We start from the raw sequence: 27,494 nt of genomic DNA, 5'->3' as shown, positions 1-27,494 counted from the left end.
AACCGTGACTGTGAGTGACCAGGCAGCAGGTGCTCCTGTTGCTTCCTGAGTAGGGAAGCGCGCAGGCACTCCCAGCAGTGGCTGGGCTAAAATCACCCAAACAACAATCGCTCTTCCGGTGCTGAATTCTAGAATGGCTGCGGGCTGGTCTGGCTGATGTATTATCACGGAACCAGCACCACACATTAAAACACTCACAGACATGTATTGTGCATGAACATTGTGGCCCCTGCCCTTGCTTGCTGCTCCACAAGCAGGAGAGGGCCTTATATATGTGTTTGCTGAACAAGAAAAGCGTCACTCAAACTAGTCCGCAGTGGCGATGCCACTAATACGTTTTGCAAATAAGCAGCCACAGTAAAAAACATGTTGCAAAAAGCTGCCCTGCCTGAATGTCTGGAGGGAGTTCTTATTCATTGCAGGCAAACAGGTGAATTACTTCCATTTCAAATCGGCATTTAAGGTCAAGCATTGTGTTACGTTCACATATGCCTAACACTGACACGGTTATTAATCTTAACCAAATAGCAGCCTCCTCTCTCTGGGGGCCACAGAGACCATTCTGCCGCCTCTCTGGGGGCCATTGGGACCACAGTATAGGAGAGGGGGTTTAAACCCTTTGTCATTGCTGGCATCCTAATCTGTATCACGTGCAAACACCTCCCCCCCCCCCCCCCGGCTGCTGTTTGCCTTGGAATGGAAGCTTCTATTAGGAGCGAGTGAAAAACGAAAAAGCAAGCACAGAATTGTTACGCCTGCCTTTTGGATTAGCACTTTATTGCGAGTTAAAAACATGTGTCTCAAGACTGGATAGTTTATATGTGACAGTAAAATAAGCAAGTACCTGTACAAACCTTCTTTACACCAGTTAGCATTGGGTGATATCACCTGCATTCCATTGTGTTACAGCGGCTGATGGCCAGGCCTCCCTGGTGTCGATAGGCCTGTCCTCTGTGAACTTGTCTAATCATTTGAAGCCAGGCGGCACCTGACCTTAAGGCATGGCCAGTCACCACTGCAGACTTCCATCTCCTGGCAATATTTCCTTAAAGCAGTTGCATGGCAGGACTTCACTGTGCTCAGAGTTCCTGCAACCTTCCTCTAGGTCAGGGGTTCCCATAGTGTGTATTGCGACACCTTAGGGCAATGTGGACACTCGCAGGGGTATGCTCTCAGTGGTTGCTCCTACAGCTTCCCCCAGGTATCACCAGCTTGGATCTTGTGAGATCCAAGATGGTGGCACCCAAATCTAATGGTATTTGGGTGCTGCCATTCTGGATCTCATGTGATTTTGTGAGATCCATGATGGTGGCACCCGGCTGAGCTGGGAAGAAGAGGCTGCAGGGATACTGTGACCCCGGTAAGTTTGGGAACCACTGGTATACATCTATCAGCTTGTCCGCACCAGGTACTGTAGATCCTGGGACAAAACCCAGCACTCGGCCTCCCACGGCATCCCTTCTTATCCCCTGATGGTGCACTGAATGCTGTAACAGAGAAGGTATGTCATCTGAAAACCCCAATTCTGGTCATTGTAGGGGATATTATCCAAGGTTATCTAATTACATTCTACATTGCCAGCGACTTGCCGCATCTCCGTTAATGCAGTGCTTTCTGATTGCAGGTTTGACCAGGAGACTCAAGGACGCTTTTTGTATTGGCAAAACCAAAACAAATAAAAATTACTTTTGCCTATTATACAATTAGAAATCAACTGTTGTTTCCTTTGGAAAATATCTGAGGCAATAATAGGATATTCTAACATAAAACGAAAGCATGCCAAAATCTCAAGCAATGAAATACACTGTCATTTCAATAACCATTTAAATGAGACCTTTATGTAACATTTTCTATGTACCCTTTCTCAGTGGTTCCCAAATTTACCAGGGTCACGATTTTCCCCGCAGCCTCTTCTTCTTGACTCAGGCTCCACCATCTTGGATGTCATGAAATATCACAAGTATATAGTGATATGGCCATTCCAGGTGGTGGGAGCAAAATGCAGGTGAACACCTGGCTCCAAAGGAGAGGCGAGGGGCCGCTTGCATGCTGCAGTGAGGCTCCCTGCAAAATTTAGTGCTTTGCACCCCCTCTAGCAATACCACTGATGCCAGGTTTATTTGTCACTATCTGATTAAAAGTGTTTGTACTTCCTGAAATTTTTTTTTCTCTTTGCGATTAGCTTGTTCGACTAATCAGGAGGTGGCTTCCTGATTCGCATAAGAACCAGACAGTCCATACTGTGCAAATCTGACCTAGTCAAACAGGGGGGAAAATGTTAGCCGCTGAGTTCAAACTTCTGAGAGCTGGTAACAGCCCACTCCTACCTGGGCTGCTGGTGCCGTGGTACAGTGATGCTGAAACAGCTTCCACTGAATCCCACGGGGACAAGGAGGCAGCCAAAGTGCTCCTTGGGGTCAGGGAACATTGGTTCCTTTACCCCGTGTTGGGCCCAGGCAACCCCTAGATCTACTCAGATCTGCCCCAGCTATTTAGCTGGCACAGAACCAAGGAGACCTGTGTCAGGCTCTGAGGTCCGAGAGGGGGGATAGGATTCAGTGGCAGCCCAGTCTGCTGTCCTGGCCCCTCCCAGGCTTGAACCACCCCCTGCCTACAGCCAGTTACACCTCCTCCCTGCCTCTCTTCCACCCTCTCCCACCTCCTCGTCACCAGGTGCTGCACTTACTCTGTCCAGCGGCTGCACTGTCTCTCTCCCCCACTGACACGAGAGGGCAGCGCCCACCCAAGCCAGCCTCAGTGCTGGCAGCAACTGGGTCACTGGGCCATTGCAAAGTGCCTTATGGCACTTTCATGACAGCTGTTGTTTGGGCAGTGTGCACCAGAGTGGCACTACCCATGCATAGGATTGGGCACTGAGTGTGTCACACAACTGCAGCGAACGTGCTTCAGTAGCAAGCGCACTACTAAATTTATGTCTAATACAGCCCTTGAGGATCTTTCATGTTTGGTCCTTGACATTTATCCTTGGAACGCATTTGGCGAAAACACAGAATATTGAAGTGTTCCCTTCATCCAGCTATTTTCCTCTTTTAGATTTAACACACATCGCCAAATTAATGAAGTATGCTGCTTCTCCGAGCACATTATGAAAACCTTATTATTATACATTACACAAAAGATGATCACTGAGGTATAGGGGAAATACGTAGCAAAGTCTGCAGCTCTGTTCATTAAAGTATGGAGAATTTACTGAACTAGTAAAATTGGAGCCTGCGAGGAGATGGGGCAGTAAATGGCATCTCATAAATAACAATACAATTCACAGCTGCAAAAGGTGTGTAATTAGCATATCCCCGAACCGTATAAGTTTAAAATTCATTTTACACTCATGATCAATTTTGTTGAAAGTGAGAAAACTTGGGGAAGTTTTTCCCCCTGCACTTTATTTATCACTCACATCTTTTGATGATGCTGATATATGCTAATGAGACTTACATTGTGAACAATTCTCTATAGTTCTGATCTAGATGGGATGAAGCCATTATCTGCAGAATCACAATTTTTGTATTGCTCTTTATCAAGGTGCATGACTGCATTAGTGAAAACATTTTATTCCAAGGTTTGCTTAAGAATCATCATAATGAAAATGTAGGGTTTTTTCCTTTAGGTGTTTGCAAGCATGTATATTTGGCAGTCTCTTTGAATTAGGGTTGTTGCTGGAGGTCTGCAAAGAAGCTGAGAAACGGATCTTATAAAATATTTTCTCCGTTTACTTCGCAATTAGTCTGCAGATGTTCTAGCTAATGGCCAAACATAAGGCCCACAGGCTGGATACGGAAGTTCCGCATCAGGCCCGCATGATAATTGGGTTCTCCCAGATCGACTCTTTCAGCAGCTCTACCTTTGTTGAGATTCTGGAAGGGAGAGATGAAAGGAGGCCTCAGAAGGCAAAGAACACTGCAGGGGAAGGTGCAGACTAAGGGGGTGAGAGAGGGAGACACTGCTGGGTTGCTGGGATAGCTCAATTATCACATGGGTCACCCTCTCAGCAGCGCCACTTCTGCCAAGGCAGAGCACCTCTCAGCAGCTGAGCTATAAAGTGATCCTTTGGCAGAAGCAGCACTGCTGAAAGGGCAGCCTGAGTGGTAACTGGGCTGCCCCATATCATATCAAAAATATGATCAAGATGCATATTTTATCTTCTGTCATTTGCACCTAATGAATTTCTACATGAGAACAAATGCCTGTTTCTGACCATCATCTGCTTAATGACGTTTTCCTGCTTAATGGTGCCATTTTCTGGCCCTCAGCAGACACCATGGATGCTGTTCAGCCTGCTGTTTGACACCCCCGCCCTAGGCTGTAGATGAAAAGTTAAGACAATGAAACAGACTTTTTAGTTTCAGTTTTGTTTTCATTATTGCTGAGGTATTTTTGGTGTGCTTTCAGTTAACTTCCTTGAAATTTCTTCTGTTTTTTAATTGAATTCCTGGACACTAACAGGAAGTGTCCCAAAGCATCCAAAGTATGGTGTTTAGGCTCCTGGGGAATTTGGCAGTGCCTGGATTTTCCCAAAGGGTACAGTTGAGGGAAGAATTGAGGGAAGCAAACTAATGAAGGAATTCCTGAGGTTCTCTGGTCAAGCTGAGGGGACCTCAACCTGACTGATCTAAAAGAGTTTCTTAGGGCGCAATCCTAACCCTTTATATCAGTGCTTTCCAGCACTGGCATAGCAGTGCCAATGGGACATGTGCTGCATCCTGCAGTGGGGTGTCACTCACGGAGGCCTCCTCAAAGTAAGGGAAAGTTTGTTCCCTTACCTCGGAGCTGCATTGGCCTTATGTCAGTACTAGAAAGCACTGACATAAGGAGTTAGGATTGCGCTCTTAGTTTTTCTCCTTTAAAGTAGCAGCTGTGGGGGTGGGAGGTGGGAATCTAGACAGAAATGGCAGGGCAAGTGGAGGGGGCTTTAACCCATTGCTCCTCTGCTATTTTTTTTGGCTGGAAATGATGGTTGCCCCCAAAGATGCCATGCAGCAGATGGCACTTTCAGGGATAACTAGCTGCAACGGAGCACAATTTTTGGGGAGAAAACAGCAAAGTTTAGAGCAGCAATTTTCAACCTTTTTCATCTCATGGCACACTGACAAGGCACTAAAATTGTCAAGGCACACCGTCAGGTTTTTCCCAATTGACAACGCACACTGTGCTGCCAGTGGGGGGCTCACAACCCCATTGGCCCTACTAATAAATTATCTTCCCCCAAATTCCTGTGGCATACCTGTGGACCACTCGCAGCACACCAGTGTGCCACGGCACAGTGGTTGAAAATGGCTGGTTTAGAGAATTAAGACCCCTCCACCCAGTCCTGTTCCAAATTTTCCATCTTCCCTGCCACTATATTAAAGCATTTCCATAAACCAATGGTGGATGGGTGGTAGAATTCTTCTTTTCACTTGGTCAGAAAGTACAGATGGCCAAGTTACCTCAGGGTGAACACCCTTACCCAAAGGTGTTGGTTATCTCTCTGGGCTCTTTATTTCATTAGGTTCCGTTGCACTGCGCAATCTTTCATCTGTGAATCATGGCTTCATTCACTGGTTGGTCATGTCGTCAGTGACCTAACTGGGTCCAGAAGTCATTCTGCCTGCCCTTTAAAGCTAACAGAATGTTAGCAGAATAGCAGAATGTTGGAGCTTCAGCATTCCAGGGCAGTTGCTCTAGGCAAATGGAGGATTTATAACATCCCCATAGCCCCGAGGTAAGGTCAATGCCAGGGAAAACAGACTTTAGAAGACAGAAGAAGATTCGTCCTGTGGGTGGGGGACCCAGAATGCATTTACAAAAAGAACATCTTAGAGATCTTTACATTGTGCCAATTGGAACCATATATCTGCTGCCCGGATCAAAGAGCGGAGCATGTATATACATGTCCTGCCCCCCTCCCTGCTTGCTGCCCCACATCATTGCAAGGGGGGTGGGTCATCTGAACTGCTCAGAATTTAAATACAACATGAATGCAGTGTGGGGGAGAGACTTTCACATGGACACATTCCTCTCCCACCTGATTTGGAGGAGACTGGCAAAAGTTTTGTCTGAACTAACCCACAGTCACAGGTGATTCTGGAATACCCCTTATGTGGGACAAGGCTTGAGGTAGACCAGACCAAGTCTCATGCCATGTGGGGACCGGAATACTCTTTATTGGTTCCTTAGTTTGTCTAGGCCCCATAGACGCTTGTTGCTGTAAACTTAGGGGTGTGGCGGTTGCTTTTGATCTCTGGCAAGACGGGTGATTGATGGGGGGGGGAGGAAATATGCATTAACATTTTTTGAAACACCTATTGAAAGGGAGTGTGTGATAGAAAACAACACTGATGGTGTAGCTGGAGGGGGTGCAAAGCACTAAGTTTTCCAGGGAGCCTCACTGCAAGCTACCCCTCCCCTTCGGAGCCGTTTGGGGGGACGGGCAGAAGCAAAACAGAGGCAAACTGCTGATGAACTCCAGTCTCACAGCCCAATCCGAAGTGGAACTGCCACGAGCATTCTGGCAGCGGAACACGCATTATGGCATCACAAATGCCAATTTGGAAGCCAATATACTTTTCCCCCCACAGATGCAAATGTGCACTCGAGCCAAAACGAAAATCAGGGGAGACTCCACTTGTGGGTGTGCTTTGATAAGCTGAGGGCCCAATCCCATCCTTTCCCTTGCCATAGTCTTCAGCCACACCAAAACAGATTGTGCTGCATGATATGGGGGTGGGGTGGGGGTGGAGAATCAGGAGACTTGCGACAGGAAAGGGGAAATATTTCCTTTACCCCCCCCTGTACACTCCTAAACTGCCAGTGTTTCTTCTTGGACCTGCACCAGCTTTTTTAGCTGTTGCAAGTCTGAAAGGACAAATGCAGGGGGGGGGGGGGTTGGTTGGCTTGCTCCAGAGGGCATAGCATCTGGCATAAGTTACCCCACTAGAGGCCACACCCTCCCACTTCTGCCACACCTTCTGCCCTCTCCTTATTCTGTCTGAATCCACCCCCCCCCCCCAGGATCCGAGGACACGCAGGGACTTCAGACCTCATTGATAAATTAAAGATCAATAAGTCACAGGGCCCTGATGGCATCCACCCAAGGGTTATTAAGGAATTGAAGAATGAAGTTGCAGATCTCTTGACTAAGGTATGCAACTTGTCCCTCAAAACGGCCACGGTGCCAGAAGATTGGAGGATAGCAAATGTCACGCCTATTTTTAAAAAGGGAAAGAGGGGGGACCCATGAAACTATAGGCCAGTCAGCCTAACATCCATACCGGGTAAGATGGTGGAATGCCTCATCAAAGATAGGATCTCAAAACACATAGACGAACAGGCCTTGCTGAGGGAGAGTCAGCATGGCTTCTGTAAGGGTAAGTCTTGCCTCACAAACCTTATAGAATTCTTTGAAAAGGTCAACAGGCATGTGGATGCGGGAGAACCCGTGGACATTATATATCTGGACTTTCAGAAGGCGTTTGACACGGTCCCTCACCAAAGGCTACTGAAAAAACTCCACAGTCAGGGAATTAGAGGACAGGTCCTCTCGTGGATTGAGAACTGGTTGGAGGCCAGGAAGCAGAGAGTGGGTGTCAATGGGCAATTTTCACAATGGAGAGAGGTGAAAAGCGGTGTGCCCCAAGGATCTGTCCTGGGACCGGTGCTTTTCAACCTCTTCATAAATGACCTGGAGACAGGGTTGAGCAGTGAAGTGGCTAAGTTTGCAGACGACACCAAACTTTTCCGTGTGGTAAAGACCAGAAGTGATTGTGAGGAGCTCCAGAAGGATCTCTCCAGACTGGCAGAATGGGCAGCAAAATGGCAGAGGCGCTTCAATGTCAGTAAGTGTAAAGTCATGCACATTGGGGCAAAAAATCAAAACTTCACATATAGGCTGATGGGTTCTGAGCTGTCTGTGACAGATCAGGAGAGATATCTTGGGGTGGTGGTGGACAGGTCGATGAAAGTGTCGACCCAATGTGCGGCAGCAGTGAAGAAGGCCAATTCTATGCTTGGGATCATTAGGAAGGGTATTGAGAACAAAACGGCTAGTATTATAATGCCGTTGTACAAATCTATGGTAAGGCCACACCTGGAGTACTGTGTCCAGTTCTCGTCGCCGCATCTCAAAAAAAGACATAGTGGAAATGGAAAAGGTGCAAAAGAGAGCGACTAAGATGATTACGGGGCTGGGGAACCTTCCTTATAAGGAAAGGCTACAGCGTTTGGGCCTCTTCAGCCTAGAAAAGAGACGCTTGAGGGGGGACATGATTGAGACATACAAAATTATGCAGGGAATGGACAGAGTGGATAGGGAGATGCTCTTTGCACTCTCACATAATACCAGAACCAGGGGACATCCACTAAAATTGAGTGTTGGGCGGGTTAGGACAGACAAAAGAAAATATTTCTTTACTCAGCGTGTGGTCAGTCTGTGGAACTCCTTGCCACAGGATGTGGTGCTGGCGTCTAGCCTAGACGCCTTTAAAAGGGGATTGGACGAGTTTCTGGAGGAAAAATCCATTATGGGGTACAAGCCATGATGTGTATGCGCAACCTCCTGATTTTAGGAATGGGTTAAGTCAGAATGCCAGATGTAGGGGAGGGCACCAGGATGAGGTCTCTTGTTATCTGGTGTGCTCCCTGGGGCATTTGGTGGGCCGCTGTGAGATACAGGAAGCTGGACTAGATGGGCCTATGGCCTGATCCAGTGGGGCTGTTCTTATGTTCTTATGTTCTTATGACTTTACAATTGGGCTGTAAGTAACATAGGGCGCAATCCTAACCAACTTTCCAGCACTGGCAAAGCCGTGCCAATGTGGCGTGCACTGCATCTTGCGGTGGAGAGGCAGTCAAGGGGGCCTCCTTGAAGAAAGGGCTTATTTGTTACCTTACCTTGGGGCTTTATTGCAGCTAGGCCAGTGCTGGAAACTTGGTTAGGATTTTGCCCATCAGTGCTCTAATACAGTGGTTCTCAAACTGTGAGGTCTGTGGCCCACTAGTGAGTTAATTTTGGGTGGTTCATGAAACCGACAGGGCAGATTAGGCCAAGTACATCAAGGGTTAAACAACTTGCCACTTGGTGGGGAAGAGAACTACTGCCCAATCACCATTATAGCTGCAGAGGCTTCAGCAGCTGGTACAGTGAAACCTTTTTTTAGGTTGGTCCCGATGCTAAAAAGTTTGAGAACCATGTTCTCAATGTTCTCAATTCTGTTCATGTTCTCAATTCAAACTCAATTGTTTGAATGCATGTGGACTGTGTCTCTGTTCACGCAAAGTTCTAGCAGCATGGAATGCACTTCCCTGTGGTGTGATCCCACACGACTGACGCACAAGGACAGAGTTAATCATTATTATTAACAGTTATTATTAACAGTATTTATATACCACTTTTAACTAAAAGTTCACAAAGCGGTTTACAGAGAAAAATCAAATAACTAAATGGCTCCCTGTCCCAAAAGGGCTCACAATCTAAAAATATGCAAATGAATACCAGCAGACCAATCATCTGGATCTTTCCCCATGCAATCCTCAACCAACTGAAAGAAGGGCCAAAATGAAACATTTTCAGTATTCCAGGATTTGCCTTGTTTTTTTAATTAGTCAGGTGAAATATTTTCTGAAGGCCTCTCTGAAACAATACCACAGTTAGACATATTGTACACTTTGCTGCTTTAAATTATATCCTTCATATTTTAATGGATGACTTCCATTTTTCTCATACCTTCATTTCTGTGGTTTTCTGTAGCATTTGCTTATGTTCCGTCAGATCAACCGCAGTGGGCATAAAATTGAAGCTGGCCACACCTACAGATCTCCTTGGGTGACTCCCCAAAGGCCTTATGTTAGTGGATGCCTTTGTGATTCTTCTATGTGCTGTATGTTCCATTTAGACTGAGAGAGAGCATATGAAATTTGCTTGCCGGGATCTGTCCAATCAAGAGGTCTTTGCCCGTATACAAGAAGTGGTGAGTGCTCGCTTTCCGGCCATTGAACAAGAATTTAGAAACGCGGATCACACAAGAACAAAACTGGTATCAAAGCAGGACTTCAGAGATATCTGCAATCGGCGATTCTTGCTTCTGACCGATGAACAGGTAAAGAATCCAGACGGAACATTTTCTAGGGGGGAGCAGTGTATGTTCCTAGATATAGATGAATTGGGGTGAGAGTTTCTGGGGACTCATCGCTGCCTTCCATGTACAGCATGCATAGCTTAACAATGGACTGCATAAGGATGGACCACATATATGATAGTGGTCAAAGCACAATAAAGAAGCTCTTAATGAGGCACTCGCATCTCCCATAGCCTGCAGCAGTCTGTTTACACAACAGAGAGGCTCTTAATGTGAAGGAGTGGCAGTCTGTCTCCAGTAGCCTGTGCAGCCAGCTAGTGTCTGGCAGGGAGTGTCTGTTTACACGAGATTGGGTGGGATCTTTGCTTAACAACCTGATCCCATAGCAACGGGGATCAAACACACACATCTGTATTTTTTTGTTGCAGAAGTGGCCCCCTGCTTGGAGATTAAGAAGGTGAGGGTAGAAATATGGCATGCTTCTCCTTAACCACTGTGGTCCCAATCCCAAACACCTTTCAAGCACAACTAGGATTGTTCTATGAGACCCTACAGTCTAATGCATTTTGTTGGAACACAGTGGTATAAAAAATTGTTTATCACAGAGTGGAAAAAAATCTGCGCAGCCTGCACCTAGTGTCAAATTTGTTTCAAAGACCTCACTTTTAAATCTTTTTACATAAATATTTTGTTGTATATACATAAAAAGCAGCACATGCAAACACCAAACTCTATCACCTTAAAAAACAAATCAAATCAAGGACTACATTTGGAACCACATGGAATTCCATTAGAGTTAGTTGAGCAGGAACAGGCACCAATGATTATAAGATCTATCGCAGGTTTTTATAGGTTTGTGGGGCTTTTTTGGTTTTTGTTTTGTCTTTGGCGACAAATAAATTACTAGATTCCAATAAGAAATCTGCATGGACTGATGTGAATACAGGATGAAATGTAGGAGCAGTTCCCCCCCCCCGAATATTCTAATACCAGAGTACAGTACAATCATTGTCGCTAACTATAATAATAATAATAATAATAATAATAATAATAATAATAATAATAATAAGATTTCTCCTTAGACTTTATTCAAGGCAGTTTACATGGGCAGGCAGTTTAAATCCCTGTAGGGATTTTTACAATTTGAAAGAAGGTTTCTATCTTTCAAGAAACCACAACATTCAGGTGTTTCTTTCTTGATCTGGTTGCACATTCTGGCCTCCATCCTCCCACACTCAGAGCAGAATAGCTCGGCTCAGCTTGCCAGCTGCTTCAAGGTCGCACGGTGCCGGTGGCCTCGAACTGGCGACCTTCGGATGTTATCTTCAGGCAAATGGAGGCTCAACCCTCTAGACCAGACCTCCTGCCCACTGCCCTTCTGTCTTAACTATAAGACTTCGGTTTTAAAATTAATCACTGTGGGCTCAGTTCCATTTAGACATCCTCATGGTATCTCTCTCCCATTCTTCTACCAGCTTGTAGTTTGTCAGGTTGAAGTCTTTGACTCTGGCTGTTCTCAAGATCTGTGATCTTATCTGTTTTCAGTTCCAAGTGCAGAGTACATTTCCATCACCAGTGGGTAACGAAAGAGAGTCCTCGCAATCAGATATTTGCTTTCAGATTAGTGGTTTCATTTTTCACATTTTTATACCTCCAAGGAGCCCAGGGCAGCACACGTGTCCTTCCCTCCTTTTATTCTGACAACAATCCTGTGAGGTCGGTGAGGCTGAGAGAGGGTGACTGGCCCAAGGTCACCCAGGAAGTTTCATGACTGAGCAGTGATTTGAACCTGAATCATCCAGGTCTAAGTCCAACTCCCAAACCACTGCAGCAGTGGCTAGTAGAATATTTGCTTCGCTTCACCCCACATTTGTTGAAACACAATCCTCTGCTATAGCAGTGACTCTTTGGGAGCAACCAAAACCCAGGGCTCAGGTTGCTGGATTTGGGTGCGAGAGCAGAAGCAATGAATCATAAGAAATCATAAGACAGAAATCATAAGACAGCAGGCATATTGAGGGTTGAGAGAGAGAGCGAGAGAGAGAGGCTGCTTGTATGAGCCTTCTCACTGCTCTTTTATTGAACATTGCAACAGTAATTCAGTTACATTCCGTTCCCAGATAGTGTGCCACATTAGAATCTCATACAGGGGCTAAAGAACAATGGGTGCTGCTTTCCGAGTGCCGTATCAGTTCACACTGTGGCCTCGGGAACTTGGCACCCCTCGGCGTGCCGTAATGGGGGGAGGTTTGCCTGCCTTGCCATGTACCAAAGCCACAGTGCTCCTCTGCATAAGCACTAAAACACCACACTCTGCTTGAATAGTTTGAGAATCTTTGGAACACGGTGCCTCTTGACCTTCACGGAAGACTGAAATACCCTTGGTTTTTAAGGAAGTTCAATTCTGAAGCAGCGGAAATGGCCGAGACGCACAGCGTGAACTACCCAGAAGGCCTCGGCAAACCTACCCTGCCAGCTACTGCACCGCCTACTGCTGCAGCTGAGCCTGGATCACGATTACCATCACGGCCTCAAACAGCACTGTCGCCACCCCCACCCAAAAAGGCAAGCGTGAAGTGGTAGCCTTAAGCAGCAGATTGGTAGGGGGCACCCATTTTTGCATACTTGCCTCCTCTGTGTCTCCTTCTCACTGGAGTGTGATGGAACAGGGGGGCAGAGGAGGAGGAAATGTGGGGGGGGGGAGTGCTGAGCAAGAACATTAGAGAGTGAGAGGAGCAGAGCCCCTGGCAGGCTCCTATATGTGCCACACTTGGTTTAGCAGGTACAGGCCTGCTCTGTCCACTATCCTGAAGTTAAAACAGCGGTTCCCAAACTTACCTAGGACACAACACCCCCTGCAGCCTTGCTGCCATCTTGGATTTAGTAAAAACTTTTGAGATCCAAGGTTGACGGCACCCAAATATTATGAGATTTTGCGAAATCCAAGATGGCAGAACCCAGGGGAACAGGTAGGAGGGGCCACTGGGGACATCCCGCAGCGCCCCTGTGAGTGTTCTGCGATGCCCTAAGGGGTTGCAGTACACACTTTGGGAACTGCTGAGTTAAAATATAGTGATGTGGGCAGCCATCATCAGGTACACCTGCCTTTAATTTTCCCAACATAGTGCGTAAAGTCCGCCTTTACACAGGTGTACGTTGGACCTCGCCATCTCCAGTGATCCCCAGGCAGCCCCAGGAGGGACAGCAATAGGGAGCACAGCTTCGACTATCACTTGGTTTTTGAAAGCTGCCTGTCTCTTGCCTTTAGACCCCAGCAGGCAGCAGGCCACATACCGCTGCAGATCAGATTCCACCTATACTGAACTGCAAACCCGTTGAAAGCAAAATCCGAAAGGTCGTTCAGCATTGTTGGAGAGAGATTTTGAAGGAATGCAGAGCAAAAGACTTTGATCGCCTGGGAGAAATCTCAACTGAAGATTTTGTAGGTTAGTCTTTTCCTTAAAATCTTAAGAACATAAGAACAGCCCCGCTGGATCAGGCCATAGGCCCCTCTAGTCCAGCTTCCTGTATCTCACAGCGGCCCACCAAATGCCCCAGGGAGCACACCAGATAACAAGAGACCTGCAAAGCTTCCTGGGAATTGTAGTTAAGAACATCAGAACAGCCCCACTGGATCAGGCCATAGGCCCATCTAGTCCAGCTTCCTGTATCTCACAGCAGCCCACCAAATGCCCCAGGGAGCACACCTGATAACAAGAGACCTCATCCTGGTGCCCTCCCTTGCATCTGGCATTCTGACATAGCCCATTTCTAAAATCAGGAGGTTGCGCATACACATCATGGCTTGTACCCCGTAATGGATTTTTCCTCCAGAAACTTGTCCAATCCCCTTTTAAAGGCGTCCAGGTCAGTCACCATCACCACATCCTGTGGCAAGGAGTTCCACAGACCAACCACACGCTGAGTAAAGAAATATTTTCTCTTGTCTGTTCTAACTCTCCCAACACTCAATTTTAGTGGATGTCCCCTGGTTCTGGTGTTATGTGAGAGTGTAAAGAGCATCTCCCTATCCACTCTGTCCATCCCCTGCATAATTTTGTATGTCTCAATCATGTCCCCCCTCAGGCGTCTCTTTTCTAGGCTGAAGAGGCCCAAACGCCGTAGCCTTTCCTCGTAAGGAAGGTGCCCCAGCCCCGTAATCATCTTAGTCGCTCTCTTTTGCACCTTTTCCATTTCCACTATGTCTTTTTTGAGATGTGGCGACCAGAACTGGACACAATACTCCAGGTGTGGCCTTACCATAGATTTGTACAACGGCATTATAATACTAGCCGTTTTGTTCTCAATACCCTTCCTAATGATCCCAAGCATAGAATTGGCCTTCTTCACTGCCGCCGCACATTGGGTCGACACTTTATCGACCTGTCCACCACCACCCCAAGATCTCTCTCCCGATCTGTCACAGACAGCTCAGAACCCATCAGCCTATATCTAAAGTTTTGATTTTTTGCCCCAATGTGCATGACTTTACACTTACTGACATTGAAGCGCATCTGCCATTTTGCTGCCCATTCTGCCAGTCTGGAGAGATCCTTCTGGAGCTCCTCACAATCACTTCTGGTCTTCACCACTCGGAAAAGTTTGGTGTCACCGCCACCTACTACTGGGAGGGCACACTTTGCACCAGGTGCCATCATCCCTGGGTCCATGACTTGTCCTTATGTTTAGGGGAGCCATGCAGCAGCAGATATGCCTGCCCTCCAGGGCCCCACAAAAAATATTTTGAATTGAGCTCCGCAGCTCTTGGGTCGGCCCCACTTCCTTTAGAGGTGATTCACATAATCCTTTTGATCTTATAACTGCTGCAGTATCACCTTGGCCTCACATGGGAGAAGGAGCCATTGCACATGAAGCCCAGGAGAGATGTTCCCTAAGCTTGAATCACCTCCAGTGGTATCATGGAGATTCAGACATTCATCTGCCAGTCATTAAGCACAGATTCTGTCCGTGTGACCCAACCCCAAGTTTTATTGATGCTGCAATAATATTCATAGGGCTGCTGTGATGAATCCCAATAATATGAATTGGATAATGTTCATCGGAACTGCTGGCAAGCTGTCTCTCCCGAGATTATCACTTTGAGTTCTACTCTTCACACATGCAATATTTGTCATCCCTTATTCCATATACCTGTATTTATTTCAGCTATAATAGAGAAATTTCACTTGAATCTAACCAGAGAAGAAATTAAGCAACTCATAACAAAATACGATTATAAGAGTGTTGGAAAATTTGCATACTCTGATTTCCTTCAAAGCTGCGTGCTGTTGTTTAAGCATCAAGAACCGTCACCTCTGCAAAGAGTTGTAATCCAGAATCCACGAGGCGAGGTAAATGTTCTTTGGGGAAATGGAGCAGATTCTGATGCCAAAGATCTGAAACGTCTGAAGGGGTTTTTGAAGTGGATCCACAGCAAGTCTAGTTGAGATATCCATACAACTTTTTGTAATTACCATTAATCCTTTGAGGGCACAATCCTCACCAACTTTCCAGCACTGACCTAACTGCAATGCAGACCCACAGTAAGATAACAAACATGTCCTTACCTTGAGGAGGCCTTCGTGACTGCCTCCCCACTGCAGGAAGCAGTGCATGCCATAATGGCACAGCTATGTCAGTGCTGGAAAGTTGGTGAGGATTGCGCCCACAGGTCCCAATCCTGTCCAACTTTCCAGGGCTGATGCAGCCACAATGAAGCTGTGAAGGAAGGGAACAAGTGTTCCTTTACCTTGAGGAGGCTTCTGTGACTGCCTTCCCACAGCAGGATGCAGCACGCAACCCATTGGCAGAGCTGCATCGGCACTGGAAAGTTGGATAGAGTTGTGCCCTTAATCAGGGAGTCAAGCCAAAATGGAACCTAAACCCCAAATCTGGTTTAAAGGGGTTTGTTTTTTTAAGCAAACTGGGAGTATATCAACCCTAAAATTCAATCCAAGGTTGTTTGCCTTGAATCTGAATTGGGACTGAACCCCTGAACACAAAAAGTGTTACTAGTTCAAATTCAGTCCCATAATCAAGCTCACTGCAGCAGCTTGCAAGCAAACCCTCCCCTTCAAAGCCGTTTTGGGTCAGGGAGCAAAATAGAGGCATACACCTGACTGCTTGCATGCTGAGGTGAGGCTCCCTGCAAAACTTAGTGCTTTGCACCCCCTCTAGCTACACCACTGGTGTGGAAACATTGCCTCCTTGTTGCTGTTCTTCCATTCATCCTAAACATGGATTTTTTTAAAATTCAGCCTGCTATTTTTTATTTTGTTTATAAATAATCTTTTAGAATTAAAAAACAAATTGATGAGAAATAATTATCCCTCAAATACAGCATCCTTAAAATCATTTCACTGATCATTGCTTCGTTTTAAAGTCGGTCAGCTATTCTCAACTTTCTGACCTGCACGTCCTCCGCACATTGTAGGGTTACTGGAAGCCAGATGTTCTGTACAATCAGATCAGATGAGAATAACACCTGGGCCTCTAGATCTTTCACCTTGCAGAAGTGTGTCCGTTTTTTTAAAGTCATCAAAGCAAGTGGCCATCACCACATCTAGTAACAAAAAAATTCCACCAATTAAGTGTGCAGTATATATGGGAGCAGTCTTCAAACTGTGCGACTGCTGTATTTAGAAAAAGCACTCCCCATGCAACATGGTGCTTTCCTTCTGCGCAGCATGCTCTGTGGGGAAACCTTTTTCTAAACGCCAGATCCGGACCTTGGGCAGGGATTCAGTGCCATCTGGTATATAGTGTTGTCAAGGGCTTTTTTCATTTTTGTCCTACGTCTTTAAGAACAACTTTCAACTCTTAGACATGAACAATACACCATGACTTTAAAAGGCTGCCCACCTGTCAATTTTTGGCTAACCAAACTGCTGTTTGCGCAGGTGCAGGGAAAGCTGCTTTTTCCCTTCCATTTTCTGGTCAGTTGGCAAGGCCAATTGCTTAAAGAGACACAGTCTTTCTTTTGCCTTGTCTGAATAAATGTGAATTGCCTTGCAGTGGCTTTACACTTAAGGACCCTTGTAGGATTGTGTTAACCAAGCATTCTTTGTCCATCTTGCTAGAAACCTACCGGACCACAAACCGCTACCTTTTTTAATGCCATGATGAGAATCCAACCTCAGATCCTGCACTGCTGGAGGCCAATGAGGCGGACTTTTAAGTTTTATGATGAAAGTGGGACTGGGCTCCTCAGTGTTCAGGATTTCAGACAGGTAACTATCTTGTTTGCGGCTCCTAATTATATTCTTAACTTGCCCCTAAGCAAGCAATGTGGGTACAAGCAGCGGTGTAGCAGCAGAAGGGGTGCAACGTTCCGTATAAGCGGCCCTTCCCACTTGCCATTGGAGCCATTCCGGGAAGTGAGGGCAATGCAGGAGACACTGGTTTGTTGCCATAGCTGCCTGATATGGCTCAGACAGCAAGTGCGAGGGGCCACTTACCCAGCACATTGTGGCTCCTGCTGAACTCACTGTGCCCCCCCCGTAGCTACACCACTGGGTACAGGTACTTAAAGGAACAACAGATCCTTTCCATGTATGTTGGTGACACAGGCCAACACACATTTTGCTTCCTTAAACGTCACACCACTTCCTGGGTATATTTTGACAAATTCATGTCAAACCACCATAAAGTTTGGGGAAAACTTTTCTGATCCTCAATTGTGTAGGCCTGTGTAATCAGAATCCTGCTTCAAAAGCTTTGGAGTCATAATCTTTTTCTTTATCTTGGGCATACCTGTGTGTGTTACTAAAGATGGAGGGAAGTTTTAACAGTACTGAATCAGCTCTTTGTTATTAAGTAAATACCATGTATTTCTTTAGCCTGTTTATATCTCTTTCCTTTTCTAAGGAAAACAAAGTGACTCAGAATGTTGAGAACAGCTCATGCAATAAATGCACCGCAAAAACAAACAAGAGCAGCACAAAAAATAAAATTAATCAAACATTAAGAGAGCAAAAAACCGAACAAACCACAAACAGAATCCTGACCCAGAAACAATGCCAGCCTACTTTCAACAGAATTTGCTCCTTCAGCCAACAAAACTCTGGCAGGGAAGGGACAAGATGCATGTCTCTGGGCATGGCGTTCCACAGTCTAAACACCATTTCCAAGAAGGGTCTTTCCCATCTTCCTGCCAGCTGGACTTCTGATGATACAATCCCCACAGGAGTCAACTTAGCTAATTGTCAAGGACAGGCAGGGCCTTATTAGGACAAATGTTTTGGATACGCTGATCCCAAACCACATAAGACTATGACAGCACAATCCTATGCATACCTACTCAGAAGTACATCCCGGATTGCAGCCAGAAAGTGATAACTAGCACCTTAAATTGTGCTCAGGATTGAACCGGCAACCAATGAGGCTGGTACAGAAGTACAGTTACATGTTTCACAAATTGTTTCCAGTTAGCAGTCCAGCTGCAGTATTCAGGACAAACTGAAGGTCCCTTTTTAAAAAAGTGTATTGCCATGATTCAGACTTGATGTACCCTATGGGCCTGCTGTGCTAGTGAAACTCACATTCTGATAGTGTTGTGTGCTTTACAGCAGTCACAAAAAGTACCCTGCCATTTTGTGCAGATGGGCCACATGCTAGCAGCCTTTAGAAAAGCCCCAGCACCAAGGGGTGTGTGATGCAGAGGTGGTGGATGGATTGGGGAGAGGAAAGAATGGGGTGGAGACGGGGGCATAGAGGGGCATGTGTAGAGGCAAGAAGGGCAAAGAGGCACCTTTCAAAGTGGTGCCCTCTTATATTGGGGGGAGAACAACTTTTCCTCTTTGCCCCAGCATGGCATCTTATCCAGTGGCTGTTGCTGGTGTTTCCAGTATTTTTTAAAGATTTTTTTTAAAAGTTGCCCAAGGGGGAATGTGACTTATAAAACTATAGAGGGGGTAGGTGGCGTGGACAGAAGGACGTTCTTTTCCCTCTCACGAAATACCAGAATTGGGGACAGCCACTGAAATTGAATGTAGGGAGAGTGAGAACACACAAAATATTTCTTGACCCAGCACGTAATTAGTCTGTGGAAATTCTTGACATAGGATGTGGTGATGGCTTCTGGCCTGGATGCTTTTAAAAGGGATTGGAGAGATATCTAGAAGTCCATCCCAGGTTACAAGCCGTGATGGGTATGTGCAGCCTCCTGGTTCTAGAAGTAGACTTCTAATTCTAGAACTTCTACCTGGTTCTAGAATGCCAGGTGCCAGGGCGTGGCAACAGGATGCAGACAGGCAACAGGAAGCTGGACTAGATGGGCTTTTGGCCTGATCCAGCAAGGTTCTTTTTATGTTTTGAGCCCTTGGGGACCGGGAACCACTTATTGATTTATTTTACTAGATGATTCACTTTGTGAATTAAAGCAGTATATTATTATTGAAAAGCAGTACATATATATTCTTAACAACAACAACAACAACAACAATAATAAAACAAAAATCACCCAACAAATGTGTCCCCGAGTCTATAGGCTGGCCCAACTTCCTGTGTTGTGTTTGACGGGAGGGATATAGAAACAGCAGCCATAGAAAGAACAATGTTGCCATGGGAACATTAGGAAAAAAATAACTTCAGATGTTCTGAGATGTTGCAGGGCTGAATGAGGCGGTTTTGCTTAAATGAATTGCGCGAATGTTTCAATTCCATGTTGGTTGCCTCTGCTGCTCATCTTCCCAGATGGTTCCTAATTAAAGATAAGTGAAGGCAGTTTTCTGTGTGTTCTGCAGGTGCTCCGGAAATATGGCATCAACCTATCCGAAGAGGAGTTATTTCACATCTTGGAATATTATGACAAAACATTAACTTCCAAAATCTCCTACAATGAATTCCTCAGAGCATTCCTGCAGTAGCAAAAATGAGACTGCCTCCCATCTTGAAGAATCAGTAGACAGAGATGTGATTACTGAAATATATTCCCCCATTTCAATCTAATAAAATGGATACATTCAGCGTCTTGATTAACAGTTCATCAGCAACACGATCAGACTCACACAACACAAACTGTGTTGGGGTGGTTGATGGAGCAGATCTTCAATAGTGGGAGCGATTAATTTCCACATAATCCATTTAGCCCAGGAAACTGAAAAGCAATTGCAGTTGTTGATCTGGAGGCTCTTAATTGTCTTTTCAGAAAGGAATACTTTTTTCAATTAAAGAGTTTTTTTATTAAGAAAGAAATTATTAAGTTAGGTTTTTTAAAGGCTCATGGTTAAATTTTATTTGCTGTAATTTTTCAAATTGATTATATTTAATAATTCATTACTAGGCTAGTTACTGTGCAAGCCTATACATGTTTTCTGGAAGTAAATCCCAGTATGTTCATTGGAGCTCACTCCCAGAAAAAATGCTGCCATTGTGTGTCAGAATTCATTGGCTGCAATCCACTATGAATGTTTACTCAGATATAAGCCCCATTAAATTTAATGGCACTTACTCCCAGGGAAGTACAATTACAGCCTTGGTGGTATCACAAAATCTACTAGGAATTCCCTCTCTTTAGATCAGCGATTTGCAACATTTTTCTTCTCGTGGCACACTGACTTCTGTGGTCTACTTTATGGTCTTCACCTTTTGTGATGTCACTTCCAGTTTCTGGGAGATTCATCCGGCTTCTGTGGTTCTGTTTCTAGGACAACTCTGTGAGGCTCCCTGCAAGACTTAGTGCTTTGCACCCTCTCTATGCCACTGTTTGTAGCAGCAATACTAACGTGAGTTTTGTGTGAGTCTCAGCCCCTAAAGACCTTTATTTTGTGAGGGCATGGCCATTATGACATTAAATCTCCCCATTTGAAGTCTGAGCTTGAGCATTTTCCAGAAGGCTGTAGCAGTGAATATATATGTATGCCTGCTTGGAATTAAGTCCCATTGTGTTAAGTGGGACTTACTCCCAGATAAGAGTGTGTAGGGATGTAGATTAAAGTCATTTTAGACAGTTCCAACCATTTTGTTCCTCCCACTTAATTATATTATTTGATAAATATTTTGCAACATGTCCTTGCAAGTTTTGAATCAGAGAGGTCTTTTTATCTGCATTAGACTATTCATATGAACCCAGTAAGAACTTTGCTGTAAGTATTCAGGACTATTCCACAGGCAAAATGTTTCATCCTTTTCCAGAACTGGGAAGGAAGCATGGAGGAATCAACACAGCGGAGTAAGTAGTAATAGTATGTAAGTAATAAAAATTCTGAACATAAATAAAATCATTTTAATTGTTTATATTTAAAGCCATTTCTGCCCAGCATTGCATATACACAACAGGGATATACACCTGTGGGCTGGGGAAAAATGGGTTAATCCTCAGCTCTCAAGTTATTCCTTTTTATAGAGTTTGTAATTATATGTGGTCTCAGAAACCAAATCTACTTAGGTTCATTTGGTCCATTAATTCAGATGTATTTTTTAAGCACACATTTTGATTGCTTTCCATATCATAGAGATATAGAGTCTGTAATTTTTTTAAAAATCTTAATAGCACAATCCTATGCATGTCTACTCAGAAGTATGTCTCATTGTGTTCAGTGGCACTTACACCCGGGGAAGAGTGCATAAGATTGCATCCTAAGAATCTACATTCCTTGGCTGTGAACTTGGGACCACGCTAAAAAAATGATTCCAATTGGGCCCTGCACTTCCTTGAGTATAACAGTCTTGATTATTTTTGGCCGTCAAAGCTGATCCAATTTTAACCACTCCCACATTTGGAGCTATGTTGACTGAGAACAAAAATCCTTCTTTCCCATTTTCATGTGTACTAATAAAGAGAATTATGACATCATTGCTTTTGCTTTCCTCCAGATTTCGCCAGCAGAAATGCAATCAGTATGATTGGGTGGAAGGTGGTAAGAACACCCCACTTGCCACACTACATGCTGCACTGAGTCTTGCAGCAACAGTAATTCTTGCACAATTGTCAGGCTGGCAGTGCAGCTCCCATTTTCTAGTCATCTTCAGCTGTCTTAAGATGAAATAGCGCTGTGGAGGGGAAAAGGCAGGTATCTCAGGATTTCTTCACACATTATGGCAGCGCATTTTTCATTAGTGCTACTGGCAGGAAGACTTGACTCAACAACTCCAAAGGGATTAAAGAACAGTATTTTTTTTCTGTAAAAACAAATCAACTCATGTGGCTTTAAAAAATCTAGAATAACTTCTTTAAAGGCATGGATGCCATTTGCCAAATGGTTTTTTGTTAATGGGGGGGGGGCTTACTGAATGTTAAGTGACAGCATTTTGAATGATACTGGATAATGTAAACAAAACGCCTACTGTTTATAGGCATATGCTTCCCAGTTCTATAGGGACTGCGTGTTGCAAGGGGAATTAAGATTATGTTTTCCCTTTTTGGGGAGTTCAGAGGAATGAGACTGATCATGATAGGAGTAAAGCAAGCTTTTCCCAAATATGCCCAGAACAAATGCAAAATTGGGCTTATGTGCAATGCAGATAGTATCCTGTCATTACAGTTTTCCTGTTGGTTCCATGAGAATTTGTACAGACTGCAGATTCCGTCTGGCTAATCGGTCTCTTACAGAATTGGTAGGGTTGCCAACTTAAAAGAAATACTGCTTCCTTCCCTACCCCCTACACAAGCAGGGCTTCAGAGACAGTGCTAACTTACACAGAGCCACCTTAGTTCCTTAGCATTTTCACAAAACAAAAAGGAGAAGGTGTCTGAGAAAGTAAGAGGACAGCGTTTCTCAGCATGTGATTGTGGCATAAGAGGACCCATAACCAACTATGCCAAAAATTATAGATGGTACTGGCCTCCCTAAGGAAAGAATTCAGGACTTGATGGACTTTGGCCTCTTGGTCAACTTGGCAATTCACGTACAGCCATAGCATGTTGGTTGTTTAGGGGACTGATGCAGCCTTGCAGACTGACTGTCTTCTCTCTGTGATCCATGGTAGCAACTTGCAACCAAGCAATGTAATGAAAGCACCTCGTAATAGAGTTCTCTGTTCTCATAATGAAAAGGACCCTTTAAGTGTTTGTCCTTGCCAAGTGAGGAACTTGTGTTGCTAATACCTAGTGGTGTAGCAAGAGGGGTGCAAAACACTAAGTTTTGCAGAGAGCCTTACCATGGCATGCAAGTAGCCCCTCCGCCTGCCCTTCATAGCCATTGCAGGCAGTAGGAGCAAAACAGACCAATGCCTGGCATGGCTCTGAAGGGGGGGAGGGGCCGTTTGCACACTGCGGTAAGGCTCCCTGCAAAACTCAGTGCTTTGCACCCCCTCTAGCTACACCACTGCCACTAGCCTAATCCTAACTATCATTTGCAACAGACGTTCTGCTGTTGTAAATAGCTCTACAGCAGTAGCCATTTTAGCGCATCTGGAGCTGCAGAAGCAAACAGTGTCAGCAGACCTGAATACCCCAGGAGCGCAGATCAGCCAACACAAGGAGACGGATGATGGGGGGACGGGACGGGGAGAAATGGGGGACTTTCTGGGTGGGAAGCGGGAGGGCGGGAGGCGTAACAGGGGAAGATGCCTTACCCCAAGCTATCAGAAGTAAAGCTCCCTTTGAGGAGGCTGCCATGACTTCCCCCCTGCAGGATGCAGTGTGCACCCTGTTAGTGTGGCTGCCTTGGCTCTGGAGGATGAGATCTAAGCATGCATGGTGGGTTTATAATATAGTTGCAAAGCACATCAACTTCAGGTGTTTGCTGGATGATGGGCACATGGTCGTAAGCTGAGAGGGTTGCTAAGCATGGACTCAAATGCGTGTGTCTGTGTGTATAAACGAAATATGCATCATTCATTAATGGCACATTCATTAATGGCACAAAAGGCTGTCACGCCAAGGAAGGAGGATTATTATCCCAAGAAGACATAAAAAGAACTTTGTATGACTTGAAGACTTAAAATATGCTGATGTGATGCCTTCAGCATAACCCTCTCAAGCAAGCTCGGCATGAATTTTTTATCACAATACAAAATCACACCATCTTCAAATGAGCAGCTCTAACATGCCATTTGAATTGCAGTCAAAACAGCCACATCATTGTTTCTGGAGCATCTCAACAGCATTCAGCAAATGTTCTCCTTCACATGGGAATTTTAAATCAAGCAATGGGGTGGGTGGACAGTGAATAGCAACATATCTTGAAATAGTCTTGACAGCAAATGTGATGCATTCTTAACTGCCTGTAGAAAGGGCACTGCTATCATTCTGACAGAGGACCAGGGTTTGCGCATCTGGGGCTATCAGCAATGTTTCTCCCTTTTTCAAAGGGGAAATGAAAAACTGCAGTAGTTATTGATTATAGTGGGCCCTCTTTACCGTCAGATGCTTGGCATCTGTGGATTTGAACATCTCCGGATGCCGAGCCTGTGGCTGGAGCATCTCAGACGACCTCCCAGCCTCAACCGGAATTCTGAAACTGGACTTCTAGAAGTGACTTCTGGTTGCATCAAGGAGGCCGCACATGTCACCCAGAGGGCCAGTGGTAGCCCCCTGGTAAGAGCCTCCTGCAGATTTAATTATCTGCAGATTTTGGCTTCTGTGGCTTACTGGAACAGATTCCCCATGGATACCGAGACCCTCACTGTACCTCAGCAAATAGGCAGTGAGGTTACATGGCCAGGTTACCTACCAGTGTCAATGTGATGTAATGTATAGCCAGAAGAATTAGCCCCGTCATGTTTCCTTGTTTATATCTTGTTACTTATAATCTTGTTCCTTATAATGTCATATGATAAATACATAAGATGAAATGTGGGAATGAGGGGATTTGCTTGTCCGTTCACATGCTTGAATCAGCCTTGGGGGATTTCTCATAGTAGATGGGAACCTGACTTTATGGTTGCAGTATACCACGTATATAAGCAGAGATGCCTTAGAATGATTCAAGGGCCCAGTTCTGTCCAACTTTCCAACGTGGCCGTGCCAACAGGGTGTGTGCTGCATTCTGCAATGTGTGTGTGTGTGGGGGGGGGTCAGTCACAGAGGCCTCCTCAAGGTTCCCTTATCTCAGGGATACATTACAACTACATTTGTGCAGGAAAGTTGGACAGGATTGGGCCCAAAGTCAGAGTCTCTGTTTACACACTTTAAAAGCCACTCTCCCAAGTTGAATGGACCAGGGTAGAGAAATAGACTTCAATCAGAATTCAGTATAGCCCTTTACATATACTTCTCAGACCTGTGACCTAATATCACTTTGCAGCACAGAAATGCCATTCATAAGCAAGAGTAAACAGCTGCTGATTTGGGAAAGGGCATGAAGACAATAATCCCCAAAAGCTTTTCTAATATATTTGCATCTTGTTACTGATGGTTGCATCTCAGGAAAGGTGATCTTCACTTTAATGGCTGTAGTGTTAGCCTGGTTCACCAAAGGAAAAAGATTAAGACCACTACATAGAAACAGGTGACATGGCAGTCTTCTCCATTTTCCTGAATACTTTTTACCATGTTTACCTTCTTGTTCCTTTTGGAATCACTCAAGGAAGTAGAGATGCTGTTCTGGGAATCTCCTCCTGCTGATTAGCTGTGGGACAGTCAAGGGTGGAGGAACACCAGCATTTTTCTTCCTGTGTGACAAATGATGATAAAGAAACCAAAGCCATCTTTGTCACACGTATACTGCGAGTAGATAAAAAGGAAGAAAGAAACGAAGGCATATTTTAAAATGTGGAAAAAAATCACAATGGATTTGCAAATACCTATGTGGAGATACATTTAGAATCAGCTTTATGAATTCATCTAATGTGTGGAATGTAGAGGGTATTGATTTCAATCTGAATGGTACATAACTGCATAGATATATTTACACACACACTTCAAAAAGAATCGCAACAAGTGCTGAAAATGTTTGAGGAAGGAGCTTCTTTGCCTACTAGTAGTCAGTGATAGCAGTGATAGTGGTAGTCAAGTGATGGCTGCGGTTTAAATACTGGAACAAGAGAAAAATTAAACTCAGGAATTTGTCAACATACAGTCAAGTTAACTATATGCTGTGAAGGAAAGGTAATATAATCCTTCCATATAATCCTACCTGTCCTCTCAGGTCATCAGAGGAAGCCCTTTTGACTGTCCCGCCACCAGCAGAGGTAACGGGGATGGTGGTCAGAAATAGGGCCTTCTCCATGGTGGCACCTCATCTGTGGAATTCCCTCCTCCTTGAATTAAGAAAGGAGCTTTCCTGGTAGACCTCCTGGTGGAGCCAAGACTTTTTTATTCAAAGAGGTTTTTAACTCTTGACACAATGGGCTGGCACCTTTTAATGACCGTATTTTAATAGCATGATCCATTTTGGTCTGATTTGTTTTATTGTTTGAATTGTTTTAGGTTTTGATGTTTTTGTATTGTTTTCATCTTTTCTTTGTGTTGTGTTTTTTGTAAGCCACCTTGTTGTATCCCAAAGTATGATAAAAGGCGGGCTAGAAATCCCTTTAACAACAACACCATATTTGAAAAAAAACACAACCAAAAGTAATCTGTTCACACCTCCTATTCTCTCCCCCCCCCCCACACCACTCACCAATGCAGTGGAGGATGACCACTGCAAGGTGAACTTCAAAAGTCCCTGTGCAGGCTCAAGGCCTCCTTGTTTTCGTCCCAATCATAGAAAGCCTGGCTTTATTAATGTAGTTCTGTGTCGGCATTAACTACACAGACCCCAAAAAACTGCACAGCGGCCTTACATGAATAAAAATATGAGCTCTTCCATGACTATCACCTAACTGGTGATCAGCTGCAGATATGACATGCTGTAGTTTTGAATGTTTTTATTATATTTTTTATGTGTAAATCATCATGCTCGAGATGACACAATGAAGTCATGCACCAAGAAAGGCAATTACAGAATTTAAAAGATGTGTATTCATTGTTGTAGATCCAAAGAATGCGAAAACATGTCATCTATCTTTAATGGAAACTAGAAATGAGGCAGTAATTCTTTCATTGGGAAGCACAAGTCAATGGACTGTTAAATGGCCTGATTTTACATTCTGTTACATTGATGAGGACCAAAACTATTTTCTTGAAGTTAAATGGGGTTATTCCCTTCAGATTACTGTAGACCTGGACACAAAATCTAGTCCATACATTATTCTACAATTTGAGAAAAAATATTTAAGAGAAAACTTAAAGATCTTGCACATCCATTCATTCATGCACCAAAAAGCATGGACATTTATTTACTTTTATTTTGCTTTGTCATGAATACCTCGAGGTGAATAGCAGATAATTAACAGCCCAATTCTATCCTGCACTCATTGTAGGAGGGGGGAGTTTGGAGGGGGCAAAACTGGTTGGGGAGGGAGGCGTAACAGGTGTGGAGGCTGCAGGAGGGGAAGGATCTGTTGTGGGTGGGCCAGGACAGATCTTATCCCTTCCAACAGCAGTCTCCCCAACCCATTTCTGTCCTTGGACTTGCAAACTAGCTGGTGCAGGTC

General features: G+C 44.8%; 1 protein-coding gene across 1 annotated transcript in view; it reads left to right on the top strand.

Annotated features, from left to right (window-relative positions):
• Nucleotides 1-19,939, top strand: part of EFCAB6 (EF-hand calcium binding domain 6) — an 88,178-nt gene extending 68,239 nt beyond the window's left edge. The window contains exons 25-30 of the mRNA XM_066634239.1: nt 9,891-10,094; nt 12,399-12,638; nt 13,342-13,519; nt 15,240-15,424; nt 17,153-17,302; nt 19,817-19,939. Of these exons, the coding sequence (XP_066490336.1) occupies nt 9,891-10,094; nt 12,399-12,638; nt 13,342-13,519; nt 15,240-15,424; nt 17,153-17,302; nt 19,817-19,939 (1,080 nt within the window). The remainder of the gene's footprint in view (nt 1-9,890; nt 10,095-12,398; nt 12,639-13,341; nt 13,520-15,239; nt 15,425-17,152; nt 17,303-19,816) is intronic.
• The last annotated feature ends 7,555 nt before the right edge of the window (nt 19,940-27,494 follow it).

Source organism: Tiliqua scincoides, chromosome 7 (assembly GCF_035046505.1).
Source record: "Tiliqua scincoides isolate rTilSci1 chromosome 7, rTilSci1.hap2, whole genome shotgun sequence".
Taxonomy (NCBI): domain Eukaryota; kingdom Metazoa; phylum Chordata; class Lepidosauria; order Squamata; family Scincidae; genus Tiliqua; species Tiliqua scincoides.
Note: the sequence above shows the minus strand (reverse complement) of the source record. Positions and strands in the feature narration are given on the sequence as shown.